At 47.9% G+C, this 21464-nt stretch overlaps 1 protein-coding gene across 1 annotated transcript in view; it reads right to left on the reverse strand.

Annotated features, from left to right (window-relative positions):
• Positions 1–21464, reverse strand: part of ALK (anaplastic lymphoma receptor tyrosine kinase) — a 702002-nt gene that overhangs the window by 324185 nt on the left and 356353 nt on the right. The window contains exons 4-5 of the mRNA XM_012652436.1: positions 13916–14117; positions 6602–6618 (exon numbers count right to left, since the gene is read on the reverse strand). Of these exons, the coding sequence (XP_012507890.1) occupies positions 6602–6618; positions 13916–14117 (219 nt within the window). The remainder of the gene's footprint in view (positions 1–6601; positions 6619–13915; positions 14118–21464) is intronic.

Consider the following 21464-nt stretch of genomic DNA (forward strand, 5'->3'; position numbering starts at 1 on the left):
TCCTGACCCCTTTGCTGGTAAGATCACATCTGAAGAACACGGCTTTGGAAAATATGCTGTAGAAGAAAGTAAAATCATTTAGCCTGGAAAAACAGTTAAGAGCCAAGAAAACTATCCTCAAAGGGATGAGAAACTGCCTTGTTAGGAGAAAGTTGGCTTGTACTATATGACTCCAGAGGACAAACAGAGGATCAACCAGACAATGGTGAAATAGAAGGAACTACTATATCTTGGGGACTCAAATTATTCCAGGTGCTCTGTATGCATCAGCATTATACTACTTCACAGGGAAATGGTGGTATTAAATGCAATTGTATGCCTGAGTATTAGGAACATGGTAAACACTCAATGCACATTGGCTATCATTGTTTAAAAAGCCTTATCTTCACAAAGATCTCACAAGGCAGGCAGGTATTACCATTCCCATTTTGTGGATGAGACATCAGAGGCTTTGAATAACTATTAATAACCAAATAACTTTTGGAGATATTGAATAACTTTGAGAGACATTCAATAACTTTCTAAGGTTACAAAATCAAGGGGCCATTAGCAAGCTCTTCCTAGGAGCCAAAGCTGCCTTACAATGGGGTGATGTGTTCTGCAAGATGGTGAGCATCCGGCAGGCTGGAGCCGGGAAAGTCAAAGACAGATGAGCTTTGGAAGAGGCTCTTGTACTGGTGTAGGGTGGGGAAAAGTGGTTGAATTCAATTATTTTAAGGTTTTTTTGTTTGTTTGTTTTTGCTTCATGATGCTATGATTCAAATTCTGCTGGCTGGATTATACGTTTAACCCATACATAGTCATGTGCAAATCAGAACTTAGAGAGGCAGCAACAGAAGTCCAAGGAACAAGGACCATGGACATACGGTGAACACAGGAGCTTGTACTTCATCTGAACTCTGACTTTGCCAACCACTAAACTTCCTGGCTCACTTTCCATACACAATGAACCCATGGCCCCCAGCTCCCCAAACCCCAGAGACCATCCTTAAGTTAGATAAGGTGGCAGAGGGTTAATCAAGAAAGTGGACAAAGTGAGAATTTACAGAAATGGAAGTTGTCTGGGGCTATTGAGAGGATGAGCTAACGGGCGCTAGCAGGCTCCCCAGGGAAGGCAAGTGGCCAGTGAGAATAAGGCTGGAAATCTCCAGACAGGAGAGTTGCTCTGAGGCCTGCAGGTAAACATCCAGTAGAATGCTGATTAGAATCTCATGTAGTCACAGAGGGATTTTAGTCTTGGGAGAGAAAAACAAAACCAGGGAGGGAATGTTTAAGGAGCAGTTGGAGAGAAGCCAATTGGAATTCATCCTGGGTTGTCTGAAAAGGTAAAAACTCAGTGGGAGTCAGAGTGGTTAAGTGGTGATGTAAAGACAAGTGCACTAAGGAGAGGGAGGAATTGGAAAAATACCACATAGAAGTCTTAAGCGGAAGAATAGGAAATGCACAGGAAACAACCCAGAACATTGGAGGAACTAACAGGAGCACAGAGAGGCCGTCGGAGAACATGGGCACCATCTCATGTCCAGGGCTCACGGAGGCCAGCACGAGCTCAGCAGTGTGGGATGGTTGGGGCCACAGAGGGAGATGCCCCAGGCTGAGGGCAGTGGTTCTGTCTGGGCTTGGGCAGAAGGAAGTGAGTTGGTGTGGAGGCTGGAGATGGAATTTTTTGGTCAAGAGCTTTCTGGATGTATTATTTTCTTAAAACCATGTCTCAAATTTTCAAAGAGTTTCTAGTCCAATTAATTTGGGGATTTGTTCATTTAATAAGCATTTCTTGAATGCGTACTGTGAATCCAGTGTTGTGCTAGGCACTAGGGATAAAATGACAAATAGTGGCCATCCTACTCTCAGGGAGTCTAAGTGGTGAGAACAACGTGTAAAGGTATGAACGTGGTCTGGTGCCGGAGGGGTGCGAACAGATATGTGGAGCAGGTAACAGGTGCAAGGATGGTGGAATCGACTCTGCTCCGAGTGGGTCTGGGGTCTCAGGAAAGGCCTTGTGGAAGAGGAGCTAAGAGACTCCTTCTGGAAGGAGGAGAAGGGTTGTTCTTGATGGTCAGTGAGGTGGGGGAAGGCACAGGGCATGAAGTGGCTTGCTTCACTTGGAGCAACTGTGAGTAGTTGGACATGAATGAGCTATGGGTCCAAAGAAGGGGTAAGCTGAGCTCAAGAGTGGTGAGGCTCAATCTGGGGCCTCGAATGCGCTGCTAATAGGGACTCAGGCTGGGTGCTGGGTTTGCCAGGGATCCTCTGAAGGATCCCAAGCAGAAGATGAACAGCCTGCAATATCTACCTGCTGGTTCTCTCATCGAGGTCTTGATTTGCTCCACTTGGGGGCTTCCTAATGCCCAGGAAGAGTCACTGAGATTATCACTCTCAAGGACTCAAGGAACATTCAACAGAATTGACAATCAACACAGAACACCAATTTGGTGGCGGCTTCTCCCTTACACCCTTCTAGCAGCAGGGCCCAACTGGAGCAGCACAGCCCGCAGCTCTGTCCTTGGACTTCCCCCATGCACCTGCCATTTGCGCTAAGCTGCCCTGCCGGGTGGAGCAGACCCAGGTCTTCAGGTAACCTGGCACCCGTGGGTGAGTGGTCTCGAGAAACACCCTCCGCCCCGGGGCTCAGCCTGTTCTCAGTGGCCTTCCCCACACATCCTCCTTTTTCTCAGCACCAGGAGACTCATCCGGTGGAGGGGAGGACAATTGTAATTTGAAAGCAGTAGGAACACTCGTCCCTTGCGCTGAGTGTTGTAAGATATTCTCAGGAATAGACATTGCACCAAACCCGCCTGTGGACTGTGAAGCCTTTTAGGTTCGAAATCCCAGGGCTGCTGTGGCTCTTAACTAAGGCTCTGAACCGTAAAAGAATGCATTTCTGTAAAAGCCAGGAGTTAGCTAGGTGCCTGCGTGTGGCACCATAGACAACAAAGGGGAAACAGCGGACTCAGAAGCAGGCCAGGGAACCAGACGGGGCGGGTTAGGCTGAGGCTGGAGTGAGTGAGCATGGAACCGGGTTACCGAGCAGATGGCGGGCGTTCTCCTCCCTTGGCCATCACCACCTGTGGCCTGGACGTTTTCCTTGCAACTGCAAGAGTTGGTGCCCCCATCTCCTGATCCTGTCTCCTCACCACAGACACACTTGGTTCCTGAGGCGAGGGAGACTGGGTTGGGCTGGCGCTTCAGGAGACAGAGGGCAGAGGCCAGCTTCCCCAGGTGGACTCTCCAGGACCTTCCGAAGGGCCGGGCGCAGGTCTCAGCACGACCTGCTCCCCGGAATGGCTGCTTCTGCGGGACAAGGACTTGGGATTTTGTGCTTTACTTTGGGTGGGGAGGATTGCACGTACTCAATAGAAAACATGCTGCTGGATATTTAGCAAGAATAAATAATGGCTAATAATGATAAATAAATAACGGTTTATTCTTGTCAGCTGGTAATAGGGAGGCCTGCAGGGCAGTGGTTGGGAGCATGGGCTGTGGAGCTGGGCTGGCTGGGCTCGGACATAGTCTGCTCCTTACGAGCTGTGTGACCCTGGGCAGGTTACCTGACTTCACTGAGCCTTTGCCTCCTCACAGGAAAGAGATAATCCCAGTGCCTCCCTCACCAAATGGTGGTGGCCATAATATTAAGATGTATTTAGAAACAAAGCACTTAGAACAATATCTGGAACCAGAGAGTAGGCACCAGTGACTCTTCCTCTCTCTCCTCCTCATTATTATTACACAGATTAAGGGGAATGACCGGAGGGAGGTGAGTCCCTATCCAGCAGGCCAGGACCTGGCCGGCCAGCAGCCTCATCCTTTCTCTGTTCCTGCCTGCCTGTAGGAGCCAATAGGGAGAGCACATGGGTCCCTATCGACTGTGGGGAGAGACAGGCTGGTGACTGTACGGCCAGTGCCATGCAGGAAAACCTAAAGGCCTTCTCAGAGAAGGGGACATTGTACCAGGTGCTGAAGAACTTGTGAGGGTCCCTGTCGGGGAAAAGGGGTTAAGGCCCATCCACGAGGAACAACCCACCTCAGCTACTCTTCTTGCCAAGTGGGAGGGAACAACAGGCAACCCTGGAGGCCCGGCTTTGGACACTGGAACCCACCGTGCTGGGGTGAAAAATAATCGCCTACACGGATTGTCCTGGCACTTGGAGTCCTCGTAGGGAAGAAGATACTACCCAAGAGAAAGAGACAGTGAGGAAAGTGCCTGGACACAGGGGGAGGTCTTTTGAGCATTTGTAGCAGGACATTTGCTACAAGAAGAGGTGGTGGGATGGCGGGCTCTGGGGACAGCTCACTGTTTGGAGACTGCCTTTGTGGGAAGGGGATGGGCTTTGTTGCCACACAAACCACATATGCACAAGACTGTGAGCACTTAGAGGGGCTGATAGGGGATGGGGATGGGGGAGTGACAAACCCAGAGGACCACATGGCCACAGCTCATCACCTATATCCTCAGGCTGTCCTTTGCACACGTGCTCTCGGTGTGGGATGTCTTCCTCTCATTGTCCACCTGACCCACTCTCCTCCCCTGCAAAACCAGCTCAAGTTCTCTCCTCAGGGCCACCTTGCCTGATAGCCACCCGCACTCCTGAAGCACCTGTGACAACACCCAGTACACCCCTTTCCCTACAGCATCTCATTGCCTGTTGTCCGACTCTAAACCTTGTTTGAGTCCCTTGAAGGCAGCATGACCCACCAGAGTCCAGCCAGCGCCTGGGACCGAGTAAGATCATAAATGTTTGTTGATAGAATGCATACGTGAATAAATGAATGAATTTCTTGACAGCACCTAAATGCCTCCACCTGTTTTTACTGTCTCCCTCCCCGCTGGGAAATGCCGAGGCTCCATAAACACTTCTGAGAAGAAAAGCGACTGTTTCTATGCATTTTGACTTCTCTTTGTATATAGCATATATTTTTCACTATGAGATTAGCCAAGATGCCATTCTGCCAAGCCACGGGGTTATAGGCATTCACAACTCTCTCATCTTCCAGGTGCTCAGGTGTTTAATCCATCAAATATCCGGGGCAGAGTGGGAAAAAGAAAGCAACCAGCTCAAAAGAGCCCTACTACAAGACTTCGGCTGTCAAATCTTGAAGGTCAAAACTGGCAGAAGCTGATGGTCTTTTCTTTTTTTTTTTTTTTTTAATGCCCATCAATGAAAGCAATCGTGAGTAAAAGTTGTACCTGCCAGGAAAGGAATTGTCCTTTGTACTTAGTGGCAACCTTCACAGTTGAGGTGCACTTTGACAGTTGCTTCCTGAGCCCCGGGGAGGATCATACATCTATCCCTGGGCATGGGTGGAGGGCAGGGAGAAAATACCTTTCCTTTTTCTGTCAACTGGAGACTCTTCTGTGATCTCAGACTGGGTTTTAAGTTTTACACCTAGAGTTTAGGCTTAAGAAGAGTTGTGTCATAGAACTGCTTTATTTTTATTTTTATTTTGAGACAGAGTCTCACTCTGTCGCCCTGGGTAGTGTGCAGTGGCATCATCGTAGCTCACTGCAACCTCAAACTCCTGGGATCAGCAATCCTTCTGCCTCAGCCTCCTGAGTAGCTGGTACTGCAGGTGTGTGTGCCACAATGCCTGGCTAATTTTTCTATCTTTAGTAGAGACAGGGTCTCGCTTTTGCTCAGGCTGGTCTTGAACTCCTGAGCTCCAGCAATCCTCCCGCCTCAGCCTCCCAGAGTGCTAGGATTACAGGCGTGAGCCACCTGGCCAGAACAGCTTTAAATTGATCTAGTATCATCCACCTAACACACAACACCTGCCATGTGCTAGGCACTGTGTCAGGTGTCGCAGGGAAGAAAAAGGCGAATAACCCTAGGTCTCCATCTTCAAGGCTTGTGGCCCAGAATGAGATGACCAAAGATTAGAGTCATCCTCTTGAGAAGGACTTGACAGCCCTTATTTTCCTCAGAGCCAGACATGATGCCAGGGTTCAACTGCAAGGCCTTCTTGGGGAAACAACACGAGAAAAGAGATGGGGAAGACATGTGTTTCCCTGAACCTCTCTGAGATTCAGTTTACCTGTTGGTAAGAGGAGGAGAATAATATGTATGGCACAGATTGTAGTAAAACATGAAATAAGTTGATGGGTGTTGAGGCACCTGGTAAACTGAACGCGCACTATACAGACATTTGCCATGAATAGTAACAACGTAGTATCCGACTCCTGAGAACAAAAAGGAAGACTTGGCTTTGTTGTTGACCTAGATGAGAGTCAGTGTGCAACATTCTCAAGTACAAAGAGGGTGGATGGATGGCTGGATGGATGGATGGGAGGATATATGGATGGATGAATGGATAGGTGGATGGAAGAATGGGATAGAGATTCCCTCTGACTCTAAAAGGTCTGGCTTCTCTCTAGACCACTCTGTATTCTTCTCAGTCCCCCTTGGCTTTGAAAGCCACAGTCGTTCCGGAGAGAGAATAACAGATGTGTTGTGCATATACCCCCCTGCGGAGGCCAGTCACGTTCATGGTCTTGGCTACGCCCCAGCTGCTCCAGCTTAGGGGCTGCACGGGCAGGACTGGGCCAGGGTTGGGAGCCTTGCCACTGACCTGTCCACTCATGAGTGGGGGAGAAATGACCCTCCACCCTGCACACAAGTCCATCTCATGTCTGTAAGTTTTTTCATGTTTCTTCTTAGTGCTTAGTAAATGGTTATGCAAAGCTACCTGCTTATGTGATCAACCAATTCAAGCTGAGATGTTAGCCTTGATTCTTGATTTTGATACATACCAGAACACCTGTGAGGCTTTCTAAAAATACGTATGTTCACCACCTACCGCAAGATGAATAATAGCAGAACGGCTCGGGATGGCACTCAGTTGCATGAATGTTAAATGTGCAGTTCTAATTTGTGCCACCAAAGCTTGAGACCTACCATGGTGATGGCTGAAAGTCCAGTTCCTCCAGAGAGGACTTGCATTTTAGTAACTGCTTTAATGTTACTACTCAAAGGGGTGAGGAATATGGTAAACACAGGAATTGGTACTTTGGGGTCCAACTTAGAGAACACACGTGGTCACTCTGAGAACGAGGGTGTGAAATCTCTAACCCTGGCTCTCCTCTGCCCACTCCCCCACAGTCCTGGGCAGCCTGGAAGAAGGGTGGCCCTGGACCCTTTAGAGGGACAGCTGGGAGGCAGGGGAGGGGACTATTAGCATCTGCTCTGCACATTATCTAATTTAAATCCAAGACAGCCCTATGAAGCGGCACAATTGTTACCCTTTTACACAGCTGAGGCTCGCAGAGATTCAGAGACCCGCCCAAGCTCCTACTGTGTGTTGGGGGTTGTTACCTCCAGGAACACTTAGATCCCGAGTCTTATGGCCACCCTGTACCCAGAGAACACTGAGCTACACAAGTGTCCTGTACCAAGGTAGCCAGGAAATATACCCCTGACAGGCTTAGGTGTGCATTTTAAGGCTTTTAAAAATTATCTTTAAAGCCTTTGAATGGCTCTCTCTTTTTAGTGTAAATCACCCAGACATTAAAGCCCTTATTGTATATTTATTAGTGTGTTATTCAGACCAAGGGGAAAAAGAGAGAAGCTGACACTATGAGTGACTTTGAAAGCGAGGAAAACGTAGGCCTGAAATTAAATCATTGTGACACTGCCACTCGAGGGCATCAATTTCAATAAATGATCACCTTTTTTATTCCAGATCCCCGTTCATCACGCAGGCAGGATTCGAGGAGAACTTTTGGCTGTGGATGCTGAATGCCACAGGCTCTGATTTCCCAAGCTGGCAAGACGTACCACGTTGCCCTGAGCCCACTGAAGTTCAACCCAGCACAGCCTGGGGAAAGCAATCAGGTTTCCTTTCAGCAGCAAATGCCTTGTGGCATCTTTCTACATGTGCCCTCCCCTGACCATCTCTCCTGTCTTTTTACGAGAACATTCAGGGTTCTGCGCATTAGCAGTAGAAAGTGTCTGTGGATCAGTAGGGAGTAATGGTCCTCTGTGCCAAACCAGGAAGGCCCAAAGAGCAGGAGTCTGGGGTGAGGAGAACTATTTCCTGCTGCCCCCGTCCTGGGTGGCATCTGGAGACCGGCCCGCTGGCATTGCAGGGGCTGCAGAGGGGAGCAGAGTGCAGCCACCATCTCTGTGGTAGAAGCTGAGAGGCTGAGGCTGGGAAGGGCTGTGGTTGTTCATAACCGTGCTGCCAATAGTGGTGGAATCAGGCCTGAAACCGCACCTCCCGATGGGCACAAATCAATATCCCCTGGAGTTAAATTACTTTGGCACATCTCCTATTAGGATGGTTACTGGTTTTAAAGCTGGAATCTTTGGTCAGAAGTGACTGCCTTAACCAAGCGTGGCAGCTGTGTGGCTACCCAGCACGGACACCGGGTGTTCTCCACTAGGGGAGTGCAGTTGCAGGTTTTAATCTAAGGGCAGTGGGTTTGAGGGTTTCCTGATGCTGCTACGTGGTCTCCCGGCTGTGTAGCAGGGAGACACACAGGAGAGGGCACTGGCGGGCTCCGGAGTGCCATCGTGGAGACGAGCCCTGGCTTTGCCACGAGCCTGCAGTTTGACCTTGATCACATCACGTCATCCCTCTAGGCTCCAGCTTTCCCATCGGGAAACCGATGGGTGGGGGGCGGGGAGATAAACTCAAGTATCCTCTGGGTCTAGGGGTTAAGGGCCTGCAGAAAGGTGAGGCTTTTCGCCAAGGAGAATTTCAGTTCTCTACCACCCTCTGGAATGAGGCTTGTTTGCACTTTGAAATGCCCCTGGTAGCTTATCTTGGCTCAAGCCTGAGTATCACCAAATCCTTTAGCTATACAATTTCTTTTCAAGTATTAGTAATTCAGACGATTGGCAACTTCTATCCCCTCAGGGCCCAATTCTTCCCTCCACACACTGTGTAGTTCTGGTCACACATAATAGAGTCCCCAGACACCCGCGCCTGCAGGAGAAAGCTGCGTGCTTGGAGGGGAAATGAGACATGAGACAGACTTCTCTGGGCAGGAGCCTGGGGAGTTTTTCCTACGGCCCGAAACACCATGGACCCTTAAGCTTGTGTCCCTGTGTCCAGGAGGGCACTGGTTCCACACAGCCAGTTGCTTCTGGATCGATCTTTCTGAAAGGCAGCAGAAAGGCAGGGTGGTGCGGTGGGTGGCCCACTAGGCAGAAGCAGGCCCTGGCTGCCCGCCCTGGCCCTGCCGCTGGCCATCTTAGTCTTTAGTATCAATTCAAAGACATCTACAGAGGTGTGTGCTGTTGCTATTTTGCTTGTGTCTTCCTTACTGAACTAGATGTTCCTCGAAAGCCATGACCTTGACCTTGTCGTCCTCAGCTGTGCCATCTTTGGCGCCTACTAAATGAGAGGCGCTCAGTCCATGGCTGTTCAGTGAATGTACGAACTGAGAAAGATCTAATGTTTATTAAGTACCTACTACCATCAGGCACAATGAGAGCCATTTTCCTTATGTCATTTCCCAACTCATCACACGCAATGGGTATCATATTCATTCAGCCCATGGGGACTTTGTGGCCACTAATTTCTAGCTAAGATGTCCAAAGCCTATTTGATTCAGTGGCTAGCGGGCCTGGGCTGTTTGACAGCCCTGGTTTCTCTGCTTCCTTGCTTCTGTGGTCATTCTGGCCAGGTGGATGAGCAGGCCAGCTAATCCGTCTGTCCCCTGAGAGACCCCTGCCAAAGCCAGGCTGACTGGCAGACGCGGCCGCTCAGGCTCTGTGATTCATTAGACCTCACACACTCTGCTGCTTTCCAGGCGACCAGGAAGGGAGCAGCTGCTGTGATCCCCCGACCGCCTTTTTCCTGCCTCTGAGCGCTTGCAAGCGGGCGGCTGCTCCCGCAGGACAGCACAACAGCCGCACCATGTGCTCACGACTCAGTGGTTTCCGGGGGACCCAGCGGCGTCTGCCTTGTCACTCCTCAGCCCACTCCTCTGAGTCAGGCTCTCCCCAGCCGACTTTATTATTACAACTTCCTGCCTTGTCACTACAAACAACGAATGCTGTTTTCCAAACAGAGGTCCCCAAACCACCATCTTCTGTTATGAGAGTGAGCCAGCCCCGCTTGTAATCATCACAGTCGACATGGCTAGGATATCACCGTGCCCCCTCGCTGCTCTGAGCCGCTATGAGGTCATCTCTGACATGAAAAGGGATGAGCTTTCCATGAGGCAAACTGCTGAATATCTCAAACTGAAAGATTCTAGAGACTGGCAACGACCCCGTAATCAGAGAGCAGACAAATCTCCATCCTTTGTGATCCCCAACTCTGAGCAGAGCAAAGCAGATTAGGATATTAAATAACAGCCTCTTATGTTGGCGTTATGCTCAGAGTGTGCAAAACCCTTCCTTCCTTTATTGCATCGACCCCACAACAGTATATGGGCAGGGCTGGAATGTCAGCCCCACTTTACAGATGGGAAACAGAGGCTTGAGGGGGGATAGGATTTGCCTGAAGCCAGAGAGCTCGTTCATGGAGTGTCCTTGGGGGAGGGGCTGTTTTGTATGCCAGCACCTCTAGGGTCCTAACAAATGGGACGTACTCAAAAAATGCTCATCGATCTGTCAATGGAATGGTGAACTAGGACTTAAATTCAGGGCTTTCAATTCCCAGTATAAAAACATTTCTGCTGCACTACCACGGCCTAGTTGAACTCTTACAGCAAGGGATGAAAATAGCCTGAAGCCAGGCTGGCCAGGTTCTGACCCTCTCCACCTTGTTCAGCCTGTGACCTCGGGCAGGTTGTCTGACCTCACTGAGTTTCCTCATCTGTACAATGGGAGAGAATAACAGTAACCTGATGCATTGTGATATTGTGCATGTTCAATAAGAAAATGCCCGTAAAGTGCACAGCAGCGAATGGCCAGTAGGTCTAGGAAGTGCTAAATATTAATAAGTGTGAGCAATAATTATTATTACTCAAGTGCAGGGACTGGGCCTCACATACCTTTGTAACCCAGGACCTAATACGGTGAGTGGCGCAGATGCATGACTGCAGACGCGGCACTGGCCCACCAAGCATGGAGCCCATCATGGGATTCGGAGCAAGTCCCTTCCCCTCCTGGGCTTCAGTTCCCACACCTGTAAATCCAGGAGGCTGAACCAGGTAAATCCCACGGTTCCTTCCAGCTCTAAAATGTTCCATCTAGTTCAGTGGTTTTCGATGGGGATGATTTTGCCTCTCAGGGGACATTTGGCAATGTCTGGAGACATTTTTGATTGTCACAACGGGGGAAGGGGTAACTGTCTGTAGGTGGCAGAGGCCTGGGATGCTGGGACAATGCACAGGCTGGGCCCCCAAGAACTGTTCTGTCTACAGTGGCCATCATGCTGAGGCTGAGACACTAGCTCCATACACACACCCAGGGCTCTTTCATTTGCTGGGCAGGTGCCTGGCGTCTTACAGCTTGCCAAGGTACCCAGGGGAGCAGTGCCTCGGCGTGTTGGGGAGTCTATTGATGGCCCCTTCAGCTGCCACCTTCCACCCTCACCACATTGATCTCCTTGGAGAGGGGAGGCTGGCCCAGGCATCTTTAAATTAAATTTGGAATCACTCCTGCTCACACTAAACTCCTCAATGGCTCTGCCAGGGCTGGGGGAGAACATTTTCCTGCCCGAGGTGCACAAAGCTCCAGCCTAAGACGAAGCCTTTGTGGACAGACGTAGGGGAGGGGCAGTCCCAGGCAAAGCCATCAAGTCACTGGATTTGCCCCGCTTAATCTCACTCCCTCTAGAGGGCAGAGCAGAGTCGCCTTGGAAAGAGGGTGCAGCTTGCAGCAGCTTGCAGTTCTTTTAAGGCCAGCAGAGTGGACCTTGAGACCTGTGGCCATGGTCATGGCCTGCCCACACCCCCTTGTCCTCACCACCCACAGAGGGAAGACTGCCCCGGTGGCACCAACATTGCATTCCCCCCAGCTGATCTGTCTTGAGGGACCAAAGAATCTAAATCATCTTTTTTTTTTTTTTTTTACAAGGTTCTTTCATCTTCCCTCTTCTCATTCCCAAACCCACCTGTTTTTCTCTGAGTTTTTTCTGAGAGAACAAACGAGGAGAAAGGAGACCTAGAGTTCAGTTTGGAACAAGTCCGTTCCTATGTCAACTCTCTGCCTCAGTTTTCTCATCTGTTAAATGGGGATTCACTTGGTAGTTACGAGCACAGGAAAGTAAAGAGGGAAAAACCCTTTATATGCCCCTGAGGACAATCATGCCCAAGGGCGTACTTGCTTCCTTGCCATGCTGCTTAGGAGCCCAGAGACCAAGAGTCTGGTACCAGGGAAACAGGCACCGCCAGGCAGGAGGAGCTGAAACCCCCGGGCACCTCTCCTCCCACACTCGTGGATATTCTCAGCCTGCCCTTCAGGGAGATCCCCAACAGCCCAAGCAGCACTCCCTGGTTTCCGCCAGGCCTGGTGGGAAGGAGTGCTGAGAGCATAAGTCAGAATAAGCAGCTCACCAGGTTGGGCAAATGCCTACAGGATGGCGCCACAGCCCCACCCGCAGACGGGAGGCCTTCCCACCCGGGCTCCTGGCTGGAAAGGGAGGTTGTGCTGGAGGGAGGAGTGGTACCAGAGGACAGCTCCTCCCAAAGAGTGTGCAGCCCAGACACCCAACACTCCTGACACCTGGTGAGCAGAACAAGAGGCACTTGGTGGCTGGGACCCTCCCAGCCAGCCTGAAGAGGCTTCCAGAGGCAAAAAGACAGAATATGAGGGATGGGGAGAGCATTCTTCCTGGTGCCAAGATGTCCATCTTACTGGGAATGCAGCAGCTTGCAGTTTTTTAAGCACAATTAAATACAAATGGCTTTGTAGGGGGAATGGGAAGGAGGCCCCACAGCCTTACTGGCTCTCATCCGTACACCGTGGGGATGGAAGTTGGGTAACAGTCATCATTCAGGTGGGTCCCCTCTGTAAAGGTATTTTCTTAGAGAGAAGCTAAGTCTAAGCATAGCCACACATTTGGCTCCTATAAACATGTCATGAAGGAGCCCTCACCCTTATTGATAATGTAAGCAGATCCAGGGCCCCTCAAAGCTACTGTCATAGGAGAGCACCTATACTTACGGAATGGGGAAAAGGAAGGCAAGGGATGCCCTAGTTTAAGTTTGCTTTCCATTGTCACTACTTATAGAGCAGCGGCCCCCAACCTTTTTTGCACCAGGGACCATTTTCATGGAAGACAATTTTTCCACGGACTGGCATGGGGAAGGATGGGTTCAGGATGATTCAAGCGCATTACATTTATTGTGTACTTTATTTCTATTATTATCACATTGTAATATATAATGAAATAATTACACAATTCACCATAGGTTGGGGACCCCTGGTGCAGAGGCCTGAGGGATTGCTGAGTGAGCAAGTGTATCCAGAAAGCTTAGAGGATCTCACTGTCCCATACCTTGGAATTTCTAGGACAAAGGTCTGTTCCACTCTCTTTTAAATTGATATTGGTGTAGTATCCCTGACTAATTCTGCTCTGGGGTCCCATACTTCCATAGCATCTGCTTGGGTGGCCAAAATATTTTGTCCTTTCCCTTCCTGCCCAAGTTCTGCTGGTAAAACATAGCTTCCAGCATATTAAATTACTTTACTTTTGGCCTTTTGACACTTCCCTTGGGCTGTTTTCTTCTTGGCTCTGTCTGAACTTTGGGAAATGAATATTTTTAACACCCACTCATTAAATGCCCACTCTGACAGCTGGTCCTCTGGCCTCTGGAAGGACCACTAGCCAGGTGGTCAGAGGGACCCACAAATCAATACCTGAAACTACCCAGGGAATATTAGCAGTAATGGCTCAATCTGGACCTACCCATTAAATGACAATTGTGAATTTTAAGTAGATGTCACAGACTCTGGAAATTTGCAGCCAAAAGTCAAATTACCTTTTATCAAATAAGTTCTGGGCATGGGGAACGACTTACCCATGCTTCCCTGGAGTGGGCACCAGGACGATCTCTCTTCCGGCCTCGTTGTGGGGCAGCAGCCGGGCGACGTACCGCCCCGAGGGCTGCAGGTGCCTGTGCACAGAGACGGCCAGCGTGCAGCGCTCACTGCTGCTCCGCATCCAGGGGCTCAGGATGGTGTGCTTAGAGTCTGCTGAGGTGTTGAGGAGGAGGAAGGAGCCTGGAAAGAGACAGGGAAAGTGCATCTGCAGATGTGTCCAGGCAAGAGGACCAGAAGCAGCTCTGTGGCCAGACTTAGAGACCAAGAGCATCAAAGTCAGGGATGTTTTCTGTTTCTTCTCTGCCCACACCCAGCCCTCTTCCTCCTGTCCTAGATTTTCTTGTAAATAGCATGGCCTGATGCAGATGGATGGTGACTGGGGACAAAGGCCCTGTAACCAGACAGAACAAGGTCCTAACCTCAGTTCCCTGTGTCCTGGCTCTATGTCCTTGAGCCTCAAGCTTTTCATCTGTAAAACAGGAATAAAAACATCTATTTCAAGAGACTCTTGCTCCTTTGCTTACTACTTGAATGATCTTGGGCAAAGCATGAACTTTCCTAGGTTTCAGTTTCCTCTTTTACAAAATGGGGTGAGAAGGGTTGGCTGAACTCAATAATCTCTTAAGATCCATTTCAGCTCTTGAGTCTATGAGTCATGTGAATTTGCAACTGGTCTCCACAAAGAAAGCCCTACAAATCCCCCGACGCCCCCACCGGTGCCATGCCAGTGGCAGTTTCCCTCTAGGGCAAGCCAACCCGGGTTCCAGTAGCACAGGCCAAATGACCTAGAAGAGACCGACATTCATGGGAATTACTGTCAGCGTAAAAGCACAGCACCATTTTATTGTTCCAGGCATTCCCTCTGATGCATCAATTTTATTTGCTGCACTTCCACATTGAGGTTTTGGACCACTAGATGCTGCTCCTTTTTCAATGGAAACCTATTCCAACAAAATGCCCAACTTCCCCAGTGGGGACCAGCTAATGGGTGCTCAGACTTCTTGAGCTATCCCTGGCGTTAGAAGGTCTTCCACAGACAACTTGGTTTACCAAATAGGTAAGTGAACCAGCAGCCTGCAATAAAGAACAACATGGTGAAAGAGGGGGATTCCTACCAGAAGCAAAGCATTTTTCGAGAAGAAGTTCTTGTGCCAGGAATTGGAGATTTGCAATATTCTTCAGATAGGTAAAAGTGACTTCCGGTTAAAATCAGGATGAAGGGAACACAAGACTGTCCCTGAGCGGGACAAGCAACGGGAACCCTCTGTGCTTGTTGGGAAGTTTCAGCATGGCATATGGGCCTATGCAAAGTACTCTACAGCCCTCAGTAAATAATCTATATTATTATCCTATTTACAATGGGGGAAATGTTCTTGTCATGGGCACTGGGAAAAGGAAAGGAATTAGAACCAAAGACATAGAATTGGGAAGATCGTCTAATACAGTCCTCTTGCTTCCCTAGAGAAGCAGACTGGGGAATCAGATGCAGAATGACTTGTCTAAAGACTTCAGGTCTGAACTTGGGGAAATGAATATCTTTACCACCCATGAACCAGACATAGTTCTGGCCTTCAAGGAACTCCTCGTCTACCAAGTGTAAAAGTAGAGGTTATAAAGTCAGAACACGCATACAGGTAAAGCACTTTGGGAAGCCCCAGAAAGGAAACAGTGGGTTCAGGTGGAAGAGTCATAAAGGAGTGGCCTTTGAGCTAGTTCTTATGGTGAGAGAAAAATACGTTGGCAGAACTGACCTTGCAGAAGTTGAGGGGAAGAGGAGTAAAGACATCAAGGTAGAAAATGTTTGGCTAAAGAGTGGTACACATGGAGAGAAGGCTGGGAAATGAGGAATGCCAGGGTGGTAGGCGGTGGGAATAGACCATAGAGAGCATTGCGTTCCTGGCTGAAGATTTCCAACTTTATTTTGGGGATAATAGGGAGCCAGATATTTTGAGCAGGACAGTGACACCATCGGAGTGGTGCTTCAGGAGGATTGATCTGGTATGGTGGGGAAAGTGGGATTAATATTGACCCAGCCTCATCCTACTCTAACAGTCCACACTAGGGCAAGGAAGTGGCTAAATGTAAGTTCCAGGTGTTTGCTATGTCACTCTTGTAGCAAAGGCAACATGTTGGGGGTGGGCTGGGATTTCTAGTACCAGGTTACGGTGTATCTGGCCAGAGCAGGTAAGGGTCCTGGAAGTATTTCTGGATGCTCTGGCCTCTAAAAGGACCATTAGCCAGGATGGCAGAGGCAGCCACAGATAAATACCTGAGATGCTACCCAGGGAATATTGGCAGTAATGGCTCAATCTGGACCTACCCATTAAAGGACAATTCTAAGTTTTAAGTAGATGTCACAGACTCTGGAAATTTGCAGCCCAAAGTCAAATCACCTTGCTCTGGCACAGAGTCCTGCTCCAGACTCTTTGGGGTATGGTCTGGGTTAGGATGAAGCCAATCCCATGTCCTGTGACAATTTACACATAAGAGAGCAGCAACTGTGCCTTGGTCTGAGACCTTTCTCTGATGTGTTCCAGTTGGTAGAACGATGAGTAGAAACCAGGATTTTTTTGTAGCTACCAAAGGGAAGAATGTGGGCACACTGAAGGAGGTGTCCCCCTCCTTCTCAGAAAGAGGGAACCTCAAAAATCAAGCTGAAGGTGTTAGGGTGTCGGGGCCCGGGGCTCTTTTTGTGTCACTGGTCCTCCAGCCCAGGTGTGGCAACACATGGAAATTCTATTCCCATAATCTGGCACCTCAATAATGAGACTCTTTCAGAGCTGACTGGAAGATAGATTATTTTTCCAGTTCTAATATGTGAGATGATATTTATATGAATTTTATTTTCTGCAACCGGACTGTCAATAAGACACTGAGCTTAAAGTATTTTCACTCTCAATGAAACTCTATAGTTGAGAGCTATCTCTTCATCAGCGGCTTTCCTCCACCAAAAAAAAAGGAAAAAAAATACATTTCATAAGCTCCTTGGGATATTGTCAGTATAAATCTTTTAAAGTCAGTAAGAATTTATCTCTCCTCTCCCTCTTTTCTGTTTCCTGTTTATTTTGCTCGGGATAGCTTGGGGTGAGGCGAAGGCTCCCGGGGTCCTTTCTCATTACGGAGGACGGCCTGGCAGCACACAGACCTTCGCCCAGGGGGCCATGGGGAGTGGAGACGCAGATCAAAGAGCCCTGCTTACGCGGTGCTGGCACTGTGCTTCTGCTATCATTGGATCATGTTGATGTGTGCAATGATTAAATATGAAATGGGTATTATTTCTACCTCCGCTCACCAACACAGGGATGTGCTGCTCTCATCTCAACCAGCAAAGCTCCAATTAGAGGCCAGCAACCAAGCATCATGAACCCAGAGGTCAGACAGATTCTTTCGGATGTGACCAGCTATAGTATAGGCCTTAGACAAATTATTTAAACTCTTTAAATCTTAGTTTGCTCAAGTTTAATATGGGCATAGCCCACCTCCTGCGGCTGTAGTGAAGATTATATTAAATAACATGCGTCACGTGGGCAGTACAGCGGCTGCCCATAGCAGGCACGTCATAAATGTCATTTCCCTGCTTTGAGGGGTGTCTTAGTCTGGAATTTCTTTGATCTAGCACTAAACTTGGAATCAGAAGGACTGAATTGAGCCCTAGCTCTGCTGCTACCAAGCTTCCTTTGTTTATAAAATGAAAGGGTTGGAAAGAATCTCTAAGGATTCTTATAGCTCCAAACTGTCAGTAATTCTATCTGCCTGCCTAGAATATTATTAATCTAAAGGAACTGAGTCAAATCTCCAAGCCCCCAAGTCCTAAACTCTTCTTCTCCTAATTCGCCTCTCTGAGGGTTATATACTAACAGTTTCAATCAATTGAGCAAACACTCTGTGAACTTTGCTAAGAAGTAAACTGTAATTCCCTGTCCTGCCTTCCTTTCTCCCAGTTTACACAAATACATCCCTGGGAAGGGCTCCTGTTCTAGCATCAGCTGTTTTTGTAGATGCTACTGCTAGAAGGCTGGTACCAGCTCTATCTGGTGTGTAACACAATGCTTGCCACATGGCAGATACTCAATGATCCTTAAAATCAAAATAATATGTACATATGGCAAGCAATCAAATATATACATACGGCGAGGAATCCAATAATAATAAATTTTTAAAGAACTAACCCTAAACCTTGCTCCCCCCAACCAAGTCCCCCACATTGGAAGGAACATTTTTAAGGATTTGTAATTTCTTTAGGTGCTGCCTTCATAATCCTAAATATTATGATCATAGTGTTATCTGTGGATGCAACAACTCTGGACTTTTTACATTGACGGTTCAATAAGAAAAATGATACTACCTCTCTTCCAGTTCTTAATTTTTTTAAATCTTGATTTTTAAAAGTCACCATTTTTTAATTGCTTACATTTTTAACTTTACATGATCCATTTATTACTTGTCCATTTAGCTTCAGACAGCATCGCTGGATCTCACTGTGGAAAGAGGCTACTGGTCTTCCTGCCTCTCCTCGTCCTTTTCCTCTGCCACATGCACCCCCCAGACCAGCTGTACTTTGCTTTGCCTTGTCAAAGTTGTGTAGGAATGATTAAGTCTTTGCGGTTCTGTTTACAGGTTGATGCTAAACGTTGAAAATCAATAAATAGACCTCTTATACTGATGGCTATATATTTTTTCACTGTAAGGAATAGGGTTATATTTATAATCTTCTCTATAGATCCAATAATATTAATACATCCCACGCCAAGGAGAATGTTTCGAGAATCAGGACCAAATGAATTCTCTCTCTCTGCTCCACACCCCTCTCCTTCCCCATCCCTTGCTTTTTGCATTGTGACTTGTCAAAATTGTGGCACAATTAAATTTGCCTTATATTTGAATCAGGATTTTCTCACGTTGTTTTTCCAGAAATGTTTGTTTTTCTCTTGTATTTATTTTATACCTGCCTTCTTCACCATATCACTGACACCCTATAGGCTCCTTGAGAAATCAGTCCCTTTTTCTTGAAGACACTGACTTCCTTTTTTAATTTGTACCAGTTGCTTTCTGGGCCTTCTCTACAAGGATTATTCTGGAATTTCTTTTCACGGGGACTTTATGTTAGTCCCACCATCCTCAGAAAACTTCCTCAGGGGGCCATTTCTCTGTGAATCTTTGAATATCTGAAATATTTTTATCTCATCTTTACAGTTGATTAATAGCTTTTCTGGCTGTGGTTTCTGGATCAGAAATTTTGCCTCAGGAATTTGAAGGCCTAGCTTCAGTGTTTTCTAGTATCATGCCACTGAGGAGAAGTCTGCTACTGGTTTTATTTGTAATTTCTTTGTAGTTGATCTGTTTTTTTCTTTTTGGAACCTTTTAGGATCTTTCTTTAACCCTAATGTTCTGAAATTTTAATACAGTGTATCCAGCTATGGATCCATTTAGAAATTCACCTGTGGCATTTTGCAATGCACTTGGGTATGAATCTTTTTCATGCTGCTTGTTATTCATATGTTGGGTGTTGTTTGATCATTCACATAGGAGAGACCAGGGCAGCTCACGGGAACCATATGTCCACAGATGGCGCTTGTTCTTTGGGGCAGAATTTGCGTGGTGGTGAGGGTCAGGGACAGGCCGTTTTGCAGGTGCCTGTTCCCCAACACCCACAGAAAGGGCACGTCACCCTGGGCATGGACATCCCACTGGCAGCCCTAAATCTTTCATTCCACTTGAATTTTTAGAGAAAAGCTTCCTTTTTCTGTCCCCTCTGGTTGAGCATCCTATTACCTTTTGCTCTGGAAAAATGGGATTGAAAAGGGGGGTGAAGGCCACCTGGGTTAACCACAGAGAAATGCTCATTCTTTCTCCTGACGCTCATCCTTCCTTCCGGGTGACCCCTCGCCTGTGCTCCCAGCACAGGGGCTCCCTCCTCTGCCTGAATCCCTTCTGCATGTCCCAGGCTGCGGCCCTGTGTTTCCTCCACCACAGCTTCCAAGCCTTCCCTCTGTCCTCTAGGACTCACTCGTGCCGCCCTTCTGCTCTGCTTGCTATTCCGAGTTGATTCCTCTACAAATATTCCTGTGATATAATGTTAGTGCGATCACAGCAGAGAAGGAGACAAATGTGTGCACGATTCGCCTTTCTGAGCCAGAGGCCTATTAATCATATTTTTTGAGTGAGAACATGAATAAACAAATGCATGAATGGACAGATTTCCATCTCAGTCGATCAAATATGATCCTGGCATCATTGGCTAATTGTCCGTAGTGCAATAAACTATTAAATCATTATTATAGGCTATTACTTATTCAGTTGATCATGATGCCACTCACGTGAGGTGGGAACTAAGGAATCCGGATGGATGATGTGCAGCGTGATGCATACAGGCCTCACCCAGACATGCACCCCTAGATGCAGCATCAGGGAGTCCTCTGTGCCAGCTCCCAGAGCATCTTCCATGGAACACCAGCCCCACAGGGGATCAGAGGTATTATAAGAAAGCTCTGTGAGCAAATGAGTTTGAAGACTCCTGGGCTGAACAAATGCAAACAGGCTCTTTCACCAAAGGACTTCTCAGAACCTTAATATGACAATAAGAGTTGTAACTCTCCAAGGGTGGAATATAAAATGAAACATTTCCCAAACTCCTTTGTGCACAGAACCCTTTTGTCATTGTGTACAATGTTCCATGGAACACACTTTGGAAACCCTCCTTTAATCTGTTTCTGCTGTAGAGACCATTTGCAGAAAGAAAGAAAGGAAAAATCATGGGAAAAAAACCAAGGTAAAGCAGAAGGAAAATAAGATATCTCTAACCATAACTATCAATATCTATATCTGCAGCATCATCTATATGTTTATCTGTATCTATATCTTCTCTCAAATCTTCTCCATCTGACTTTCAAGCTGTCCCCTCATCAAGACCTAAGCTCCTTGCGGCAGAGTCACGCTGCTGGGAAGGCTCCTCTGACTTACCGCACTGGCCTCTCTACCTGAGGAGACTTAAAAATGCTACATTCCATATCTGACTTTGAGAATGTCATAGCTAGAAATCAACATGGCTGTCACATAGCTCAATTGCTTGTTGTATGGGAGAGAAAACCAAGGAGCAAAGAAGTTCAGGACTTGCCCAAGGTAGCACAGCACATTAGTGGTGGATCTGGGATGAGAAGCAAGGTTTTCAGACTTCCTGTCCAGTAGGACACTGGGTCTCTGGCTGTCCACAGAAGGACTCTACAGAGGCAGTTCAGTCAAATGGCCTGGGGTTTGGCTCCCCGTTGCCTCCAGATGTCACTTTCCTTTCTCTGCTCTCTCACAACTCTGAGCTTCAGGCCAGCAGCTGGTTTCAAGCTCTTCCCACTGTCCCCAGAGGTCACAGTTTAAGGCCTGAGCAGGTGGGACCCAGACAGATGGGTCCTCTTTTTGAAATCACTCATGGGGCTTGGGATGGCCCTACAATGGCTGTCCATGTGGTCTTATGAATCAGCCAAAGCAAATTAGAACCACTGAAAGAGCCCCCTTGTTTATTTTTAAAATTCAAAT

Source organism: Propithecus coquereli, unplaced genomic scaffold (genome assembly GCF_000956105.1).
Source record: "Propithecus coquereli isolate 6110/MARCELLA unplaced genomic scaffold, Pcoq_1.0 Scaffold39, whole genome shotgun sequence".
In the NCBI taxonomy this organism is placed as follows: domain Eukaryota; kingdom Metazoa; phylum Chordata; class Mammalia; order Primates; family Indriidae; genus Propithecus; species Propithecus coquereli.